The 17,865-nt window shown below is 38.1% G+C and overlaps 1 protein-coding gene across 34 annotated transcripts in view; it reads left to right on the top strand.

The window, feature by feature from the left end:
• SDCCAG8 (SHH signaling and ciliogenesis regulator SDCCAG8) overlaps positions 1–17,865 on the top strand; it is a 262,440-nt gene that overhangs the window by 23,797 nt on the left and 220,778 nt on the right. For all 34 annotated transcript variants that reach the window (XR_010156597.1, XR_010156602.1, XR_010156600.1 and 31 more), the window contains 2 exons: positions 6,982–7,107; positions 13,810–13,938. Coding sequence is in view for 24 of the 34 variants with exons in the window: in XM_054674794.2 (XP_054530769.1) it covers positions 6,982–7,107; positions 13,810–13,938 (255 nt within the window). In the remaining 10 variants the exon portion in view is untranslated. The remainder of the gene's footprint in view (positions 1–6,981; positions 7,108–13,809; positions 13,939–17,865) is intronic.

Below are 17,865 nucleotides of genomic sequence, written 5' to 3'. Positions count from 1 at the left end.
GTACAGATGCCTCTCGACTTAAAATGGGATTGCGTCCTGATAAACTCGTCGTAAGTTGAAAATGCATTGAATATACTATAGATTATTGGTTGTTTACCTCTGTGATTGCATGGCTAACTGGGAGCTACAGCTCACTGCCACTGCTGCTGCCCAGCATCATGAGAGAATATTACACTACATATTGCTAGCTTGAGAAAATAACAAAATTTGAAACTTGAATTATGGTTTCTACTGAATGCATATTGCTTTTGCAGCATAATAACGTCAAAAACATCATAAGTCAAACCATCACAAGTCAGGGACCATCTGTGTTTATCATAGATGGCTGCCGCATTTTGTCAAATGCTTTTCCTGCCTCTACTGTTAAAATTACGATTTTTCTTCTCAACATTGTTGATGTGATGGATTACATTAACTGGTCCTCAAATGTCAAACCAATGTTGTGTAATTAGAATAAATCTTACTTTATCCTGGTGTATAATTGTTTTTTACATTGTTGGATTTGATTTGCTAGTATTTTATTGAGGATTTTTTCATCTATGTTCATTAGACATATTGATCTGTAATTTTCCACTCTTGTAATGTTTTCACTTTGTTCGGGTATTAGGTTAATGCTGGCTTCATAAAATGAGTTAGGAAATACTTGCTCTTGAATTTTATGGAATATATTATAGATAATTGGTATAATTTCTTTCTTAAATATTTGATACAATTCACTAGTGAACTTACCTGGGCCTGGTGCTTTCTGTTTTGAAAGGTTGCTAATTATTGATTTAATTTTCTTGATAAATATAGGTTTATTCAGATTATCTATTCCTCCCTCTGTGAGTTTTCATGGATTGTGTCTTACAAAGAATTGGTGCATTTCATCTAGGTGACTAAATTCATGATCATGGAGTTGTTCATAGTATTTCTTTGTTATCCTGTTTTTTAAACATTTCTTTATTATCCTTTTAATGTTCATGGGATCAGCAGTGATAGCCCCATTTTCACTTCTGATCTTAGTATATGATAGAATCTAATTGGTATTTTCTCTCTTTTTTTCTTAACCTGTATAGAGTCTTATCAATTTTATTCATCTTTTCAAAGACCCACCTTTTGATTTTGTTGTTTTTCTCTATTGATTTTCTATTTTTAATTTCATTGATTTTTACTCTAATTTTTATTATATGTTCTTTTCTGCTTACTCTGCAATTAATTTGCTATTGGTTTTGCAACTTCTAAAGTAGAAGCTTAGATTATTTATTTGAAATCTTTCTTCTTTTCTAATTTTTTTACACTCCTTTTGCTGCATCCTTTTAATAAGTATATAGCTTTTTATCAGTTGTATTTTAATTTGTACTTAGTTGACAATATTTCTAAATGGATCTTGATACTTCTTTGATTCATGTGTGTCATTTAGAAGAGTGTTGTGTCATCATCAAGTATTTGGGGAGTTTCCCAGCTATCGTTCTGTTATTGATTTCTGGTTTAATTCCATTGTTGTCTGACAGCATACTTTCCTATTCTTTTAAATTTGTTAAGGTTTGTACATTGTAGTCTGTCTTGGTGAATGTTCTGTGTGAGCCTGAAGAAAACGTGTGTACTGCTGTTCTTGGATGAAGTAGTCTATAAATGTCAGTTAGATCCAGTTGATTGATGCTGTTGTTCATTTCAATTGTGCCCTTTGTGATTTTTATAATTTTTGATAGGGGATGTTGAAATTTCCAACTGTAATAGTGGATTCATGTGTTTTCCTTTGCCTCATACATTTTGATACACTTTTATTAGGCACATATACATTAAGACTTGTAACGTCTTCTTGGTGAATGGACCTCTTTATCATTATGTAATGTACCTCTTTATCTCTGATCATTTTCATTGGTCTGAAGTCTGCTTTGTCTAAAATTCATATTGCTACTCCAACTTTCTATTGATTAGTGTTAACATGATACGTCTTTCTTCATTCATTTATTTTAAATCTATCTGTGTCTTCGTATTTATAATTGGCTCTTTTTTTTGTTTTGAGATTTCTTTTTTTTTTTTTTTTGGTTAGAGATGGGGTCTCACTATATTGCTCAGGCTGGTCTTGAACTCCTGGGCTCAAGGGATCCTCCCATCTCAGCCTCCCAAGTAACTGGGATTACAGATATGAGCCACCTTGCCCAGTTATTATAGGCTTCTTGTAGACAACATATAGTTTATTGTTCTTTTTTTAACCATTCTGACAGTCTCTATCTTTTAGTTGGTATATTCAGACCATTATATTTAAAGAGATTATTGTTATGATTGGATCAATGTATAACACATTTGTTACTATTATCTTCATTGTCTTTATTTTTTGTTTCTTTAAGAAAAATTCACTCTTTTTCTGCCTTCTCTGGCCTTTTTTTTTTTTTTTTTTAGAGATAGAGTCTTGCCCTGTTACCTAGGCAGTGACGTAATCAAGGCTCACTATAGCCTAGAACTCCTGGGCTCAAGCAGTCCTCCTACCTCCTCCCTGCTGAGTAGCTAGGACTACAGACATGCACCACTATGCCTGGCTAATTTTTATGTTTTTTTACAGAGATGGGGTCTCACTATGTTGCCCAGGCTGGTGGCGAACTCCTGGCCCCAAGTGATCCTCCCACCTCAGCCTTCCAAAGTGCTGGGCTTACGAGGTGTGAGCCACTGCACCTGTCCCTTTTGTGGCTTTGATTGAGCATTTTATATGATTGCATTTTATTTTTTATTTTTGGAGACAGAGTCTCTCTCAGTCGCCCAGGATGTAGTGCAGTGACGCCATCTTGGCCCACTGCAACCTCTGCCTCCTGGGTTCAATCAATTCTCGTGCCCCAGCCTTCCTAGTAGCTAGGACTACAGGTGAGCCACCACAACCAGCTAATTTTTGTATGATTGCATTTTTTTCCTGTCTTAACATATCAATTGATCAATTGTACTTCTTTTTTTTTTTCTTTGCTGGTAGCTGTTGATTGATGCTGTTGTTATTTGCAGTAAATATTTATAACTAACTTAAGTTTACTTTCAAGTAAACCTATGCCACTTCTTGAATAGTATAAATTCCTTATAACAGAATTCCCAAGCCCTCTCTCATCCTTTATAACATTTCTGTCATTAATTTCAGTTATTCATAAACTAAAATTACTACAAACACTATTGCAATTATGATGTTGAACACAAAGTGTCATCTGTCAAATTAATAAGAAAATATTTTATCTTATATCCACTTATTCCTTCTTTAATACTCTTTTTTTCTTTATGTAGATGGCAGTTTCTGACTTTATCACCTTTTCTCCTTTCTGAAGAACTTTTTAAAACATTTCTTGCAAGGCATATATGCTAGCAATAAATTCCATCAATTCTTGTTTGTCTAAGAAAATATTTTTCTTTCTCTTTTGAAGGTTAATCTTGCTGAATCCAGAATTCTAGGTTGGTGGGTTTTTTCTTTTAACACTTTAAAAATTAGATTCATTTTATTCTCTTCCTGTTTGCATGGCTTCTGCAAAGTACTCCCAGGTAATTCTTATCCTTGCTTCTTTGTAGGTAAGGTTTTTGTTTTTTGTTTGTTTGATTTTTGTTTTTTAATTATTATTATTTATTTGAGACTGAGTCTCGCTCTATCGCTCAGGCTGGAGTGCAGTGGCGAGGTCTTGGCTCACTGCAACCTCTGCCTCCTGGGTTCAAGCAATTCTCATGCCTCAGCCTCCCGAGTAGCTGGGATTACAGGTGCCTGCCACCACACCTGGCTAATTTTTGTATTTTTAGTAGAGACAGGGTTTCACCATGTTAGCCAGGCTGGTTTCGAACTCCTGACCCTCACATGATCCGCCTGCCTCGGCCTCCCAAAGTGCTGGGATTACAGGCATGAGCCACCGCACCCGGCCTGATTTTTGGGTTTTGTTTGTTTGTTTGTTTACTTTGGCTTACTTTAAGATTTTTCTCTTTGTCTTTGATTTTCTGCAGTATGAATATGATATTCCTCAGTGTATTTTTGGGGGGTATTTATCCTGCTTGGTGTTCGGTGAGCTTCCTAGATCTGTGGTTTGGTGCCTGTCATTAACTCAGGAAATTTTTCAGTCATTATTGACTGAAATGTTTCTTCTTTTCCTTTCTTTCCTTTTTTGTGTCCCTGTTTATTTATATATATATATACACACATATATATATTTATTACACCATTTGTAATTGTACTGCAGTTCTTGTATAATTTTTCTGTCTTCAGTTTTTTTCCTTATTGCACTTCTTTTTTGGAAATTCTTATTAACAATTCTTAAAGTTTACTAATGCATTCCTCAGCTATATCCAGTCTACTGATGAGCCTTTCAAAGGCACTCTTCATGTCTGTTAATAGTTTTTTATTTTGAGCATTTTCTTTTCATAGAGTTTCCATCTCTCTGCTTATATTACCCCACTGTTCTTGCATATAGTCTATTTTTTCTGTTAGAGACCTTAACATAGTAATCATAATTATTTTATTTATTTATTTATTTTGAGACGGAGTCTCACTCTGTCGCCCAGGCTCAAGTGCAGTGGCGTGATGTTGGCTCACTGCAACCTCTGCCTCCTGGGTTCAAGTGATTCTCCTGCCTCAGCCTCCCGAGTGGCTGGGATAACAGGCATGCACCACCACCCCCGGCTAGTTTTTTTTGCATTTTTAGTAGAGATGGGGTTTCACTATGTTGGTCAGGCTGGTCTCGAACTCCTGACCTCAGGTGATCCTCCCACCTTGGCCTCCCAAAGTGCTGGGATTACAGGTGTGAGCCACCATGCCTGGCCTTAATCATAATTATTTTAAATTCCTGGTCTGATAATTTTAACATCTTTGCCTTATCTCAGACTGTTTCTGATGCTTGTTAAATCTTTTCAAACTGTGTTTCAGTCTTTTAGCATGTCTGTAATTGTTTGATGAATGCTGGACATGACATATTTGGTAAAAGGAACTGAGATAAGTAGGCCTTTAGCATGAGCTTTTATGTTTATCTGGCTAGAAGCTAGGCTGTGTTTGCTGTCACCGTACATGTCAGAGGCTAAAATTTCCTTCAGTGTCCTGGTCTTGTCTCTTCTGTTGTCTATGGATTACCCTGGTGAGTTCTTCCTAAATATAGTCTGAGATATGCAGTTCTTTCTGTTGAATTTCTCTGTCAGTATATGGGAGCCCTAGTGATGTGGTTGTTAGATGTGGGAGTAGAGGGAAGCGTTCAATAGTCCTATGACTAGATCTAAGTCTTTTAGTAAAGCCTTTGCCTTGGGCTGTGACATTCACAAGTGCTTCTCAGTCTCCCCTGCCCTTTAAGTTAGACGAGGTAGCTAGAGGAAGCCGGAGGCCCCTTCTCCCACACGGAATGCAAGAGGGGGCTGGAGTTGGATTTCTCTTTTTTTAGGCCGGTTAGGTGGCAGCAGCCCTCCAGTCAGTTAGGCTCTGGTAAAGTTGTTTCCCTTGAGGCAGGCCTGTTACAAGGAATGCAACGTGCCGAGCATATTTCAAACTGGCTGCTTTTCTTCTTCCTTTAGGTTGCATAAGGGGATTTTTCTCTAGTTTTTACTGTGAAAACCTGGTAGTGTCCTGGAGATAAAATTGGGGAAGTGGGGCAGTCCTTCTATGACTGGGTCTTCCTGGAATTTTTTTTTTTTGAGACGGAGTCTCGCTCTGTCACCCAGGCTGGAGTGCAGTGGCGTGATCTTGGCTCACTGAAACCTTGGCCTCCCAGGTTCAAGCCATTCTTCTACCTCAGCCTCCCGAGTAGCTGGGACTACAGGCGTGTGCCATCACACCTGGCTTATTTTTGTATTTTTAGTAGAGATGGGGTTTCACCGTATTGGCCAGGCTGATCTCGAACCCCTGACCTCATGATCTGCCCACCTCAGCCTCAAAATGCTGGGATTACAGGCCTGAGCCACCGCGCCCGGTCTGGAATTTTTAACTCTCAAACTTGCTGACACTGAGCTTCCAGCAAGTCATCAATTATGGTTTAGATTTTCTACCTCCTACAGAGGTTTCTGATTTCCTCCTGTAAATTCTGTGTCTCAGTGTCCACCCATCTCTTCAATTTTGGGGCAGCAGTTTTCCCTATGACTTCATTTCTCTGATGGATCTAAGAAGAGTTGTTGATTTTCAGTTCGTTCAACATTTTTCCTGTTGAGAAGATGGGAGTGAGGTGTTCCAAGCTCATTACATTCCAGACTGAAAATTCAAAGTCCACAATATTTTTTAAATTACAGCTTTTTATTATAGCTTTGGGTTTTTAAAAAATAATAATTGAGAGGAATTTTCACATGTTGTACAATAGCTTTTGATTACACTAGTAGTGAATATTAGGTTAAGTATTATATGATTGATATGTTGATATTATTGAAATGTTTTTCCAGAGACTGAGGTGCCACTCAACAGCTATTCTAATGATTGTTGACCTGTAATTTCTTATGTTACGTCCTGTAATTTTAATTGTTATTGATTTGTAATTCTTTATATTACACCCTGTGAGGCCAAGGAAATACTCTTTCAGAATTCTCCATGAAATGTTTTACTACAATTCTCTCTTATTTGGCTACCATTTCATAGATAATCATCACTCCCGTCTATGCCTTTCTATCTCAGAGCCTCCCTCTATTTAATCTTCCATCAGTTTTTAACAAGTTGATGGTATTTGATCATGAGTAATAATATATCTTATTTTTCAGAATCTACTCCATTCTTTAAAATCTCTTGGATAACCCTTTTAATTAAGGCTTTTCTTTGAGCCTCGATTCCTTGGAGAAAAGGAAATTGTCAGAAACGACACACTTTTGTGATATGCCACCAGCAGGCCCATTACTATATACCCCAGCCTTCTCTTTGTTATCTAGCTAATGTTAGGCTGCCTTGTTTGTCTAAATATATAATTATATTTCAGGAAAAGGAGAACATAAGTCTTCCGTACTTTATATCATGCTGTGTCCTCTAATAATCAACAAATAAAAACACTGCTTAATAATGCTTAATGTATTTGGTTTTGTTTATTATAGGAGGAACTCTCTGGAATGAAAAATAAAATACAAGTAGTTGTGCTTGAAAACGAAGGGCTCCAGCAACAGCTAAAATCTCAAAGACAAGAGGAGACACTGAGGGAACAAACACTTCTGGATGCATCCGTGAGCATTATTTTAAATCATAAATTTTATTTTAGTGTGAATATTCCCTTCTGCCCTCTCTCCTCGCCTTCTTAGCTGCTTAGATTTTCTCCCTGAAGTGTGGCCAAAGTACTATGTTGGTATTTGTTTGAGACCTCAAATATCAAACTTCACTGTGGTGGAATGAATCCTCAGATGAAATGATCTTGTGATATTTTGCTACAGTTTCCTCTCTGAGCATACCATTTCTGCCTTACCATATGGAAAGAGCCGGTCTGAAAGCAGGAAGTGTGTTATACAGGAAGGACTTTGCTAAGTCTAGAAACCGTTCAGAACCTTAACTTAGATTTCTGTTGGATTTCTCTAAATTTTCCTTGAGGTCTGAAATCTAATAAGTCTAATTAGCTGCATGATGTAGCAGAAAAAATGTTGGCCTTAGGATCCAAGAATCAAAATGTTAGTCTTCCCATTGTCCCTAAGAAGGCTGGTGTTTAGCAAGTAATTTTAGAAGGCTTTACATAGCTTAATCCCGTATGTCCTGTATTTCTTTATTGGTAATTTGAGAAGATTAACCTATACCAGGAGTTTTCAGTGCAAATTCCTGGACTCCATCCCCTGTGAGTCTGATTCACTTGGTCTGGTTGGCTCCTAGGAATCTAAACTTTCATCAAGTTGCCTAAGTGATTCTAAGGTCAGCGGCCCAGAGTTTGAAGAACGTTGGGTCAGATTATCTCTATAATTCTGTGACAGAGAATTATTGTGGTGACATTTAAATAGTGCTTAAATCTTATGACTTATCAGAGTACTTTTGTCTTAAACTTTTTGTAACTCTTTTGCTATAAGATATAGTCACAGCTTGTTCTGCTTTTTGGGACAAATTCAACTTTCCATGTGGAAGTTTTCATACTTGCCTATTCCAGCTTCACTTTGCAGTTTACTTTGGTGGTTTTGACTTTGTCGTCATTAGTAAATCAGCTGTTAAGAAAACATGAAAGTCTTGATGTTTCATTGGGATATCCTCTAATTTTCGTTTTTGAAGTTTTTTTTTTTTTTAACTTGAATTGATAGTTGGTTTATAATCCTGGAGTTGTATATGTTCGGGTTTGCTATTGAGAAGTATAGGAATGTATTAACTCTGATAAATGAAGTGGGCTAATTAGTATTTCAGTTTAATTTTCTGCAATTGCATTTAAGTTTGTGATCAGTTCTTTTCTCCTCACTGTATAACTTTTTCCTGAAGATTTGTATAATTATTAGTGGTAAAAACTCCATCTTAGTTGCTTATGATTTTAATGTCAATTTGAGGAAGATATCACCATATACAAAATACTTAGAAGTAGTTTATTTTAAAAATATTCATTTGCTTTTCTTCCAAACACGTGGTCACTTAGCAAGCAGTGATTCAATTATTCATAGTCCTCAGTATTTATGTAATGCCAAAGAAGTGGAGGAAGGGGAAGTGAAGTGAGAAAGGAAATTAGGCAGACAAGTGAATCAGAGGGCAAGAGAAATGAGTAATGCAAAAGGGGAAGGAAATGATGGTCAGAGCACACATGCCTTGCAGCATGAGCAAAGAAAATGTGCTAAAGAAAACTACAGTCAGAATCATAGAAAGGATAAAGTTTTAGAGAGGTTTTGTTGTTTTTTAAACATTCATGTGAGCTAAATGTAATGCAGATATTGAAATGATTACTGCAGGTATGCCAGATGACCTTGATATCTATTTTAATGTTAATCTTCTGTTATTTGTTGTTGTTGAATTGTTACCCCCACGTTTTACCTGTGTAAGTGAATTGAAATATTTCAAGGCCAGATACAGTGTCTTACGCATGTAATTTCAGCAGTTTAGAAGGATGATCACACGAACAGATGGATCACTTGAGCCCAAGAGTTCCAGACAAGCCTGGGCAACATAGTGAGACCCCATCTCTCTAAAAATAAAAAAAAAAATTAGCCGAGCATGCTGATGTACACCTGTGGTCCCAACTACTTTGGAGACTGAGGTCAGAGGATCCCAGGAGGTCAAGGCTGCAGTAAGCCCTGATCACGCCACTGCACTCCAGCCTGGGCAACAGAGTGAGACCTTGCCTCAATAAAAACAAGACAAACAAAAAACCAGACATTTCAGCAATACATGCATGGTGCTGTGTTACAAGTTGTAACATGAATAAAAATGTTTAGGATATCTTAAATATAAAAAATCAAGAAATATCTTCTTTTGGGGGGAACGGGTTTTCGTAATGAGTCAATTAAAATGTTGGTGCTAAATCTTCCCTTGCTATATTGAAATTTGCTGATTTCAATATAGATTTTCAGTGTTTCATAATGCCTTTTAAAAAAGATAATTGAGGTGGCCAGGCACAGTGGCTCACGCCTGTAATCCCAACACTTTGGGAGACCAAGGTGGGTGGATCACAAGATCAGGAAATAGAGACCATCCTGGCTAACATGGTGAAACCCAACTCTACTAAAAATACAAAAAATTAGCCGGGCGTGGTGGTGGGCACCTGTAGTCCCAGCTACTTGGGAGGCCAAGGCAGGAGAATGGTGTGAACCCGGGAGGCGGAGCTTGCAGTGAGCTGAGATTGCACCACTGCACTCTGGCCTGGGTGACAGAGCAAGACTCCATCTCAAAAAAAAAAAAAAAGATAATTGAAACATTTATATGGTGTATTAGGTTCTCTCAAAGGACAGAACTAATAGGATATAATATATATATATATAAAGGGGGTTTATTAAGTAGTAGTAACTTATTAACTGACACAATCACAAGGTCCCACAACAGGCCATCTGCAAGCTGAGGAGCAAGGAAGCCAGTCTGAGTCCCAAAGCTGAAGAACCCGCAGTCTGAGGTACAAGAACAGGAAGCATCTAGCACAGGAGAAAGATGTAGGCTGGGAGGCTAAGCCAGTCTAACCTTTTCATGTTTTTCTGCCTGCTTTATATTCCCTGGCAGCTGATTAGATGGTGCCCACCCAGATTAAGGGTGGGTCTGCCTTCCCCAGCCCACTGACTCAAATGTTAATCTCTTTTAGCAACATCCTCACAGACACACCCAGGATCAATCCTTTGCATCCTTCAATCCAGTTAAGTTGACACTTAGTATTAACCATCTCATATAGTAATAACTAACATTTATTGATGACTACATGGTTATAATGTGCGAGGCACTGTGTCAAACACTTTATTTACGTTATATTACTTCAGATTTGCAATAGCCACACAAGGCAGGTGTTATTATCTCTGTTTTCAGAGGAGTAAATTAAGGTACACAGCTGTTAAGTAACCTAAGTAATTGGCCTAATGTCACAGAGCTAGATAATGGCAAAGCAAGGATTCAAACCCAGAACTATCTAATTCTCTAAATACACCCAGTAGAACCTTAAATTATACCGCCTTTCTGCATAAGTTAGGAAGAGCTTGTCGACATTGAACCAAACCATCTTTGTTTACAGAGGATAGAAGTTTTCCCTGGCAGAAAAGAGAAGAACCTCCTTTTTATTGTCTCCTGCTTGTAGCCCTGGACTTTGATGGTAGCCTGCAAGACTTTCAACTTTTGGTCTAGTTTATGACCTAGAAGTTAAAGAAGCAAGCCATTCAAAGTATATTTCATTCCTGTCCTGATTTTTCATCACTTTTCCTTCTCATAAAATATTTCCTCATGGAAAGCTTTTCTCTAGAGTTCACAAAATCAAAATAATACGAAAATATGTTATTTATTCAACATTTTTGTCATGTGTCCTTCTTTAAAGATCCAGGAGTTTTTTCTTAAGGAGAAAATTTCTCGGCCAATATTTTTCACATTTGTTTTCATCCCCTCTCTTACCACCGCTCCCGCCCCCCGATCCCCCGCCACCCGATTAAGAAATCAAAGGTTTTGAATGATCTTCAAGGATTTAACGTACTTAGATTTTTAAAAACATCTTGGTTAAGTAGCATTCAAGTTTTTTAAAACTATCTGTGAAAGAACAAAATGTCCGTTAGACTAGCAATTCTTTCCAAAGAATGATAATATTTTATATCATAAGTCAGTGATCTGTGGTCTACATGCTCCCTCCAATTTCTCCATAGAAAATTAGTACCACCCTCCTTCACTGATCTCAAAAACAACTTTAAATGCAATCATATCTTAGGGGATTTGACTCTACCGAGAGAATCAAGTGCAGACTCATTCCATGGTGTGGTATACTCTCAAGTCCCTTACTTGATTCTTTAGCTTCATCTTCTGACATTCATCACCTTATGTTTTCACGTCTAGTAATGCTGAATTGTCTAAGACCCCCCTGCAGGCACCATGCTATTCCATACCTCTGTGATGTTTATCATGAGGTTCTCTCTTCTTAGAATGCCCTTTCCATCTAGCTTACCTTTACTTATCCTTCAAGATATCACACCAGTGTCAATTTTATTTCTAGAAAACCTTCCTTGGATTTCTGGGTGCCCTTAGTATCCCTCCTGTGTTTTGATAGAGGCCTCTGTGCACACCTTTGGCCTAGCACTCACATTATTAAATTGAAATTACCTGCCTAGGTGTGTGTCTCCCTTATTAGACTGTAAACTCCTTGGAGCTAAGATTGATCTTGCTCATTTTTGTCCTCCAAGCTCTTAGCACAGTGTCTGAACACCATAGGTGTTACACAAATGTTTGCACTAAACTGAACTTCCAGAAGAATATAAAATAGACTGTCAGAGTACTACTTTAGGTGAATGTAGTTTACCACATTCGAGCATGATACGACACTGCAGTATGGTTCAGTGTCTGGGGACCTGTCCTGTCTTGTGACTACTACCATATCCTTTGGCCCTTAGCAAGTGTTCAATAATTATTTGTTGAATTAAATTAATATACATATTTTAATCCTTCTTGTACACATAAATTCCCCAGATCGTTGGGCTGCTTACAACATTGAATGTTGAGAGGGTGACAGAGGTTGCAACTAACAATGGGTACACTAAATTCAACTCAGGCATGTTTGGTTTGTTTGATAAATTTTGAGCCAGTGTTTAGTAATGTTTCACATGAAGGACCAGATATCTGGTAATATGAATTTTCACTCCCACATGGCAGTGATTGACTGGAATTGAGTAGTGGCTGCTTCCTTCGGATGGTACACATTTCTGTGGTTTGTCACAGAGCCTACTCTTCTTCCTTTTTGAATCCCTGGCATGCAGGCTGCATGTCAACTCTGTTTATCACCATACATGCACTGTTTCTTTTTACTGAAGATAAATATTTTTCTGGAAAGGCAGAAGATCGTAATAATAAAGGACTTTAAAGGAAAAAACTGTTCCTTTTTCTCATAACGCTTCTGACACCAAATGTTTGGGTTTGTTTTCTCCTACACCTGGCCATTCTCTGTTTCTCTGTAGATACCAACTAGGTGTCCAGTGATTCAATTCAATTCTGACACTCACTACACAGTATCAGACCCACAGGTTAAGGGCTCAGTTCCACATGACTGCCTGCTACTTTAGATACCAACTGCAAATAGTAGGTCTCTTGGTTATCCACAATTCTGTCTGATTTGTCTGTAAATTGGGGATTCCTACAATCCCTTCCTCATGTGTAATAATTTGCTATAATGGCTCACAAAATTCAGGGAAACACTTTGCTTGCTATTACTGGTTTATTACTATATAAAGGATATAAATGAACAGCCAACTGAAAAGGCACGTAGGGCAAGGTCCAGGCTGGTCCCAAGTAGAAGAGCTTCTGTCTGTGGAGTTTGGGTACACCACCCTCTTGGCATGTGGATGCATTCGCCAACCCAGAAATTCTCTGAACTTCATCATATAGGATTTTTATGGAGGTTTTATTACATAGGCATGATTGGTTAAATCATTGGCTGTTGGCGATTAAGTCAATCTCCAGTCCTTTCCCCCCTTGAGGTGGGGGAGTGGGGCTGTAAGTTCTAGTCTTCTAATCATGGACTGCAGCCACCAGTCATCTTATTAGCATACGAAAGGATACTCTTATCACCATGGAGATCCTAAGGGTCTTAGAAGCACTTGTGTCAGAAACCCAGGACTAAGACCAAATATTTTAACGAAAGATGCTCCTATCACCCATGTCACTCAGGAAATTACAGGGTTTTAGGAGTTCTGTGTCAGGAACCAGGGACAGAGACCACATATATATTTGGATTCAGATTGACAGGTTTCAGATTCTAGTGCTGCCACTTATTAGCCACTTCCTACCTCTGTGACCCTCAGCTACTCTATGTGACTCAGTTTCCTCCTGTATAAAATGGAGGCAACAATGAAACCTATCTATCCCATAGAACTGTAATGATTAAATGAGTTAATATATATGACATACATAAAACAGGGTCTGGAACATAGAAAGCAGCATTTTGATAAAAATTATTATTAGCCATGCCTTTATAGGACATGGAAAATGAAAGACAAACTAAGAGAGAGGTGTGTGCTTCAAGAGTATATGTCTTCAGAGGAGTAAAGAATAATTCCATTTGTTGAATGCACTGAAATCTAGCCCTCTTTGCTCATATTTAGATTACTGCCTGTACCCGAAGGAATTTTACTTTGCAACACTTGTAGAATATGACCCTAATAGCCTGAAAATGTGAAGTGATTCTTGACCTGTAGTGTAGAAGCATATGCTTTTTCTTTTCATCATAGGTAAGAATAGGTATTTTATTTGTAAAATATGCATGTTTATTTAAAGTTGAATTCAATTGCAGTTACTGGCACATTTTATTTTAGGGAAACATGCAGAATTCTTGGATTACAACAGGTGAAGATTCTGGGGTGGGCGAAACCTCCAAAAGACCATTTTCCCATGACAATGCAGATTTTGGCAAAGCTGCATCTGCTGGTGAGCAGCTAGAACTGGTGAGTATTTGGGTGCTTTTCTCTTATACATCTTTTTTTTCTTTTTCTCTTTTGTACTTTTTTAAAATTCCGGTAAAATATATGTAACAAAATTTACCATTATAACCATTTTTAAGCGTACAGTTTATCTGCATTAAGTACATTCATGTCACTCAATCATAAACATTATCCATTTTCAGAACTTTTTGATCATCTCAAACAAAAACTCTGTATGTATTAAACAATATCTCCATTCCCCTCCCTGCCAACCCCTGATGACCTCTCTTCAACTTTCGGTCTGTATAAATTTGCCTATTTCAGATACTTGCCATAAGTGGAATTAAACAATACTTGTCCTTTTGTGTCTGGCTTATTTCCCTTAGCATAATATTTTCAAGGTTCATTTTGTTGTAGCATGTGTCAAAATTTCAAGACTGAATAATGTTCCATTGTATGTATGTTACCAAACTTTATCCATTCATCTATTGACTGATATTGGGGTTGTTTCTATCTTTTGACTGTTATGAATAATTATGCTGTGAACATTGGCATACGAGAATCTGTTTGAATCCCTGTTTCAATTATTTTAAGTATATACCCAGAAATAGACTTATTGGATCATATGGTAATTCTTCATTCTTCTTTCTGCTCCTCAGACTTGATCATTTTAATTGTCGTTTCTTAAAGTTCACCGATTCTTTTTTCTACCTGCTCAAATCTGCTCTTGAATACCTTTAATAAATTTTTTATTTCAGTTATTACTTTTTAGCTCCAGAATTTCTGTTTGGTTCCTTTTTATAATGTGTTTTCCTGATTTTCTTTAGTTCTTTGTCCATGTTTGTCTCTTGGCTCTTTGAGTGTATTTAACACAGTCATTTTAAAGTCTTTCCCCAGTAAGTCTGATGTCTGTAGTTTCTCAAGCGTAGTTTCTGTCAGCTTATCCTGTTCTTTTGAGTGAGCATGTTTTCCTGTTTCCTTGTATTCCTTGTTATTGTGTTGTTGAAAATTGAGCATTTCACTATCGTAATGTGATAACTCTGGAAATCTTTAACTCCTTCTTTTCTAGAATTTGCTGTCTTATTTTACTGTTGAAGGCTGTAATAGTCCTTTTGTTTTGAGACATTTCCATACTATTTTTGTGAAGACTATTCCATGCCATGTGTGATTATTGAAGTCTTTGTTCTATTAGCTCATGTTCAGCTAATGTTTGACAGAGATTTCCTTGAATTCCAGGAGCTGAAAACAACCCCCCCCAACTCCCCCCAAAAGGTGGGGGTGGGGGGGAGAGAGAGAGAGAGAAAGCGAGAGAGAGAGAGAGAGAGAGAGAACAACCCACCTCTCCCAGTCTTTTCAGATTGGCTCTGTGCTGGGACATTCTTTTCCCATTTAACCAGGTTTGCTCTGAGCCTAGGGATCAGCCATAGGTGAAAGCTTACAGTCTTCTCAGGATGTTTCTGAGTGTGTATCTTTCCTAGGCATACTGTGACTTTCTAAATTCCCCCCCACACAGCTGCCTTTGAACGTCCTAATTTCCCAAAGCGTCAAAAACAATTCTATTTTAAGACGAAATAATACTTTTCAATCCTTTGATGTATGTAACAGACGTTTATTCTTCTCTTGCTAACCTGAAGTCTTCTTTGCGTTAAATTTGACATGTCAGTGTTGATCAACAATGATGAAAGAGTGAGATTAACACTGTAAATGGAATGTTCCAGGGGAAGATAGAATGAATCGTAGTTCAGGTTCTCAGTATTATCCACAGATGATATAGTTTTCTAAAGATTCTTTCTGCCCAGTCGCCCTCTCCTGTCTTAGTCCCTAATCCAAGCTTCATTCTATTTGGGAAAGAGTACCCTTCTTCAAAAAAGAAAATTGGAAAGACTAAGTAAATTGTATCTTTTTTTTCCCTATCTGAATAATTTACAGTAGCTACTTAATACCTATAGGATAAAGACCAATGTCTCAAGTCATCCACAATTTGCGTCAAACTAATGTTCGAGACTAGTTTCACACTCTTCTCCTGTCTTTTTTTTTTTGTTTCTTGTTTCTTTTTGAGACAGAGTCTTGCTCTGTCGCCCAGGCTGGAGTGCAGTGGTGCCATCTCAGTTCACCACAACCTCGGCCTCCCGGGTTCAAGCGATTCTCCTGCCTCAGCACCCCAAGTAGCTGGGACTACAGGTGTGCGCCACCATGCCCGGCTGATTTTTGTATTTTTAGTAGAGACGGGGTTTCACTATGTTGGCCAGGCTGGTCTCAAACTCCTGACCTCATAATCCACCCGCCTCGGCCTCCCAAAGTGCTGGGATTACAGGCGTAAGCCACTGTACCCGGCCTCACTCTTCTCCTGTCACTCTTACAAATCTTATCTGTAGGCATGCAGACCACTCACCAGTTGCTGCTTCATAAATTTATAATCCACTTTCATTTCTCTTTGAAGAACTGGCTTTGGTTTATGCAGTCCTCCCTCCCCAAAATGTTCCCTTCTTACCCTCTACCTATTGAAATGTTTCCAGTCTTCAGGGTATAGTTGAAATGCGCCCTCTCATTCTGCTTTCCCGAATAGCATGTCTTCTCTCTTCCCTTTTCTGCATTAGGATTCCTTTCTCTTTTATGCCTCCCCCTAGCACTGTGTTTATGACTGTTGGAGACTCATCTTTTTTCCTTGTTTATGAAAAAGGTCAATTTCTGCATTTGTGTGCTCTACCTCACAAGTGTTTTTCACTTTTTCCAAGAGTTTCATTCTGGGACTTTTCTTTCTCTTGTATCCTTTCCCTATCAATGGTTTATTCTTTTTATTTTATTTATTTTTTTGAGACGGGATCTAGCTCTGTCACCCAGGGTGGAGTGCAGTGGCGCAATCTCAGCTCACTGCAACCTCTGCCTCCTGGGTTCAAGCAATTCGCCTGCCTCAGCCACCCAAGTAGCTGAGACTACAGTCATGTGCTACCACACCTGGCCGATTTTTGTATTTTTGGTAGAGATGGGGTTTCGCCATGCTGCCCAAGCTAGTCTCAAACTCCTGGCCTCAAGTGATCCACCATCTTCGGCCTCCCAAACTGCTGGGATTACATGTGCGAACCACTGCACCCGGCCAATAGTTTATTCTTAGCAAAATATATTCTTTAATAGCTCCCATAAAGCAAACAAACCCAAAATATATTCTCCTGACCCTGCATTCACTTCCAACTATCACCCTACATCTACATTCTCCTTTTCATACCAACCTTTTTCCAAGCAGTTGTCTATATTTATGTCTCCACTTCTTTACCTCCTATTCTTGCTTCAGTTGAGCTTCGTCCCCCTGTAGTCCACCCCAACTGCTCTTTTTAAGGTCATTAATGACTTCCAGCCATCAGTCCTCATTGCTCTAAACCTAGTAGCAGCTTTGTATAACATGTACATTGGTTGACTATACCCTCCTCCTTTATATTTTCTAAGACACAATTTAACATGACATTCAGTAAAGTACACAAAACAAAAATTTACAGCTCAAAGATTTATCTGTAAATGAACACCTATGTGATTATCACCACTTTATGCTTCCTCCTAGTTACTGCCCCTTCATGCCTTTAAAGCTAATCATGATCCTGAATTTTCTGAAAAATACTCAAGTATGCATCATTAAACACTTTTGAGTTCTGTTTTTTCAATGTTATATAAGTGGAATTGTATAGTATGTATTCTTTGTATCTGGCTTCTGTTGTCCACCATTATATTTGTTAGATTCATCCATGTTGTTGCATTGGCTGAAGTTTGTTCATTTTCTTTGGTGGGTCTGCTATATGAACATATGACTTTATCCATCTGCTGTCAAGGAACGTTTGTGTTGTTTCCAGTTTGCAGCTATTGTGAGCAGTGCTGCTATGAACATTCTTTCATCTGTTGGTGTGTATGACACAAATTTACGTTGCATATGTATGTTGGAGTGGAATTTTTGGTCTCAGGATA

This window comes from Pan troglodytes, chromosome 1 (genome assembly GCF_028858775.2).
Source record: "Pan troglodytes isolate AG18354 chromosome 1, NHGRI_mPanTro3-v2.0_pri, whole genome shotgun sequence".
NCBI classification, from domain to species: Eukaryota; Metazoa; Chordata; class Mammalia; order Primates; family Hominidae; genus Pan; species Pan troglodytes.
This window is presented reverse-complemented; position numbering and strand designations above follow the sequence as displayed.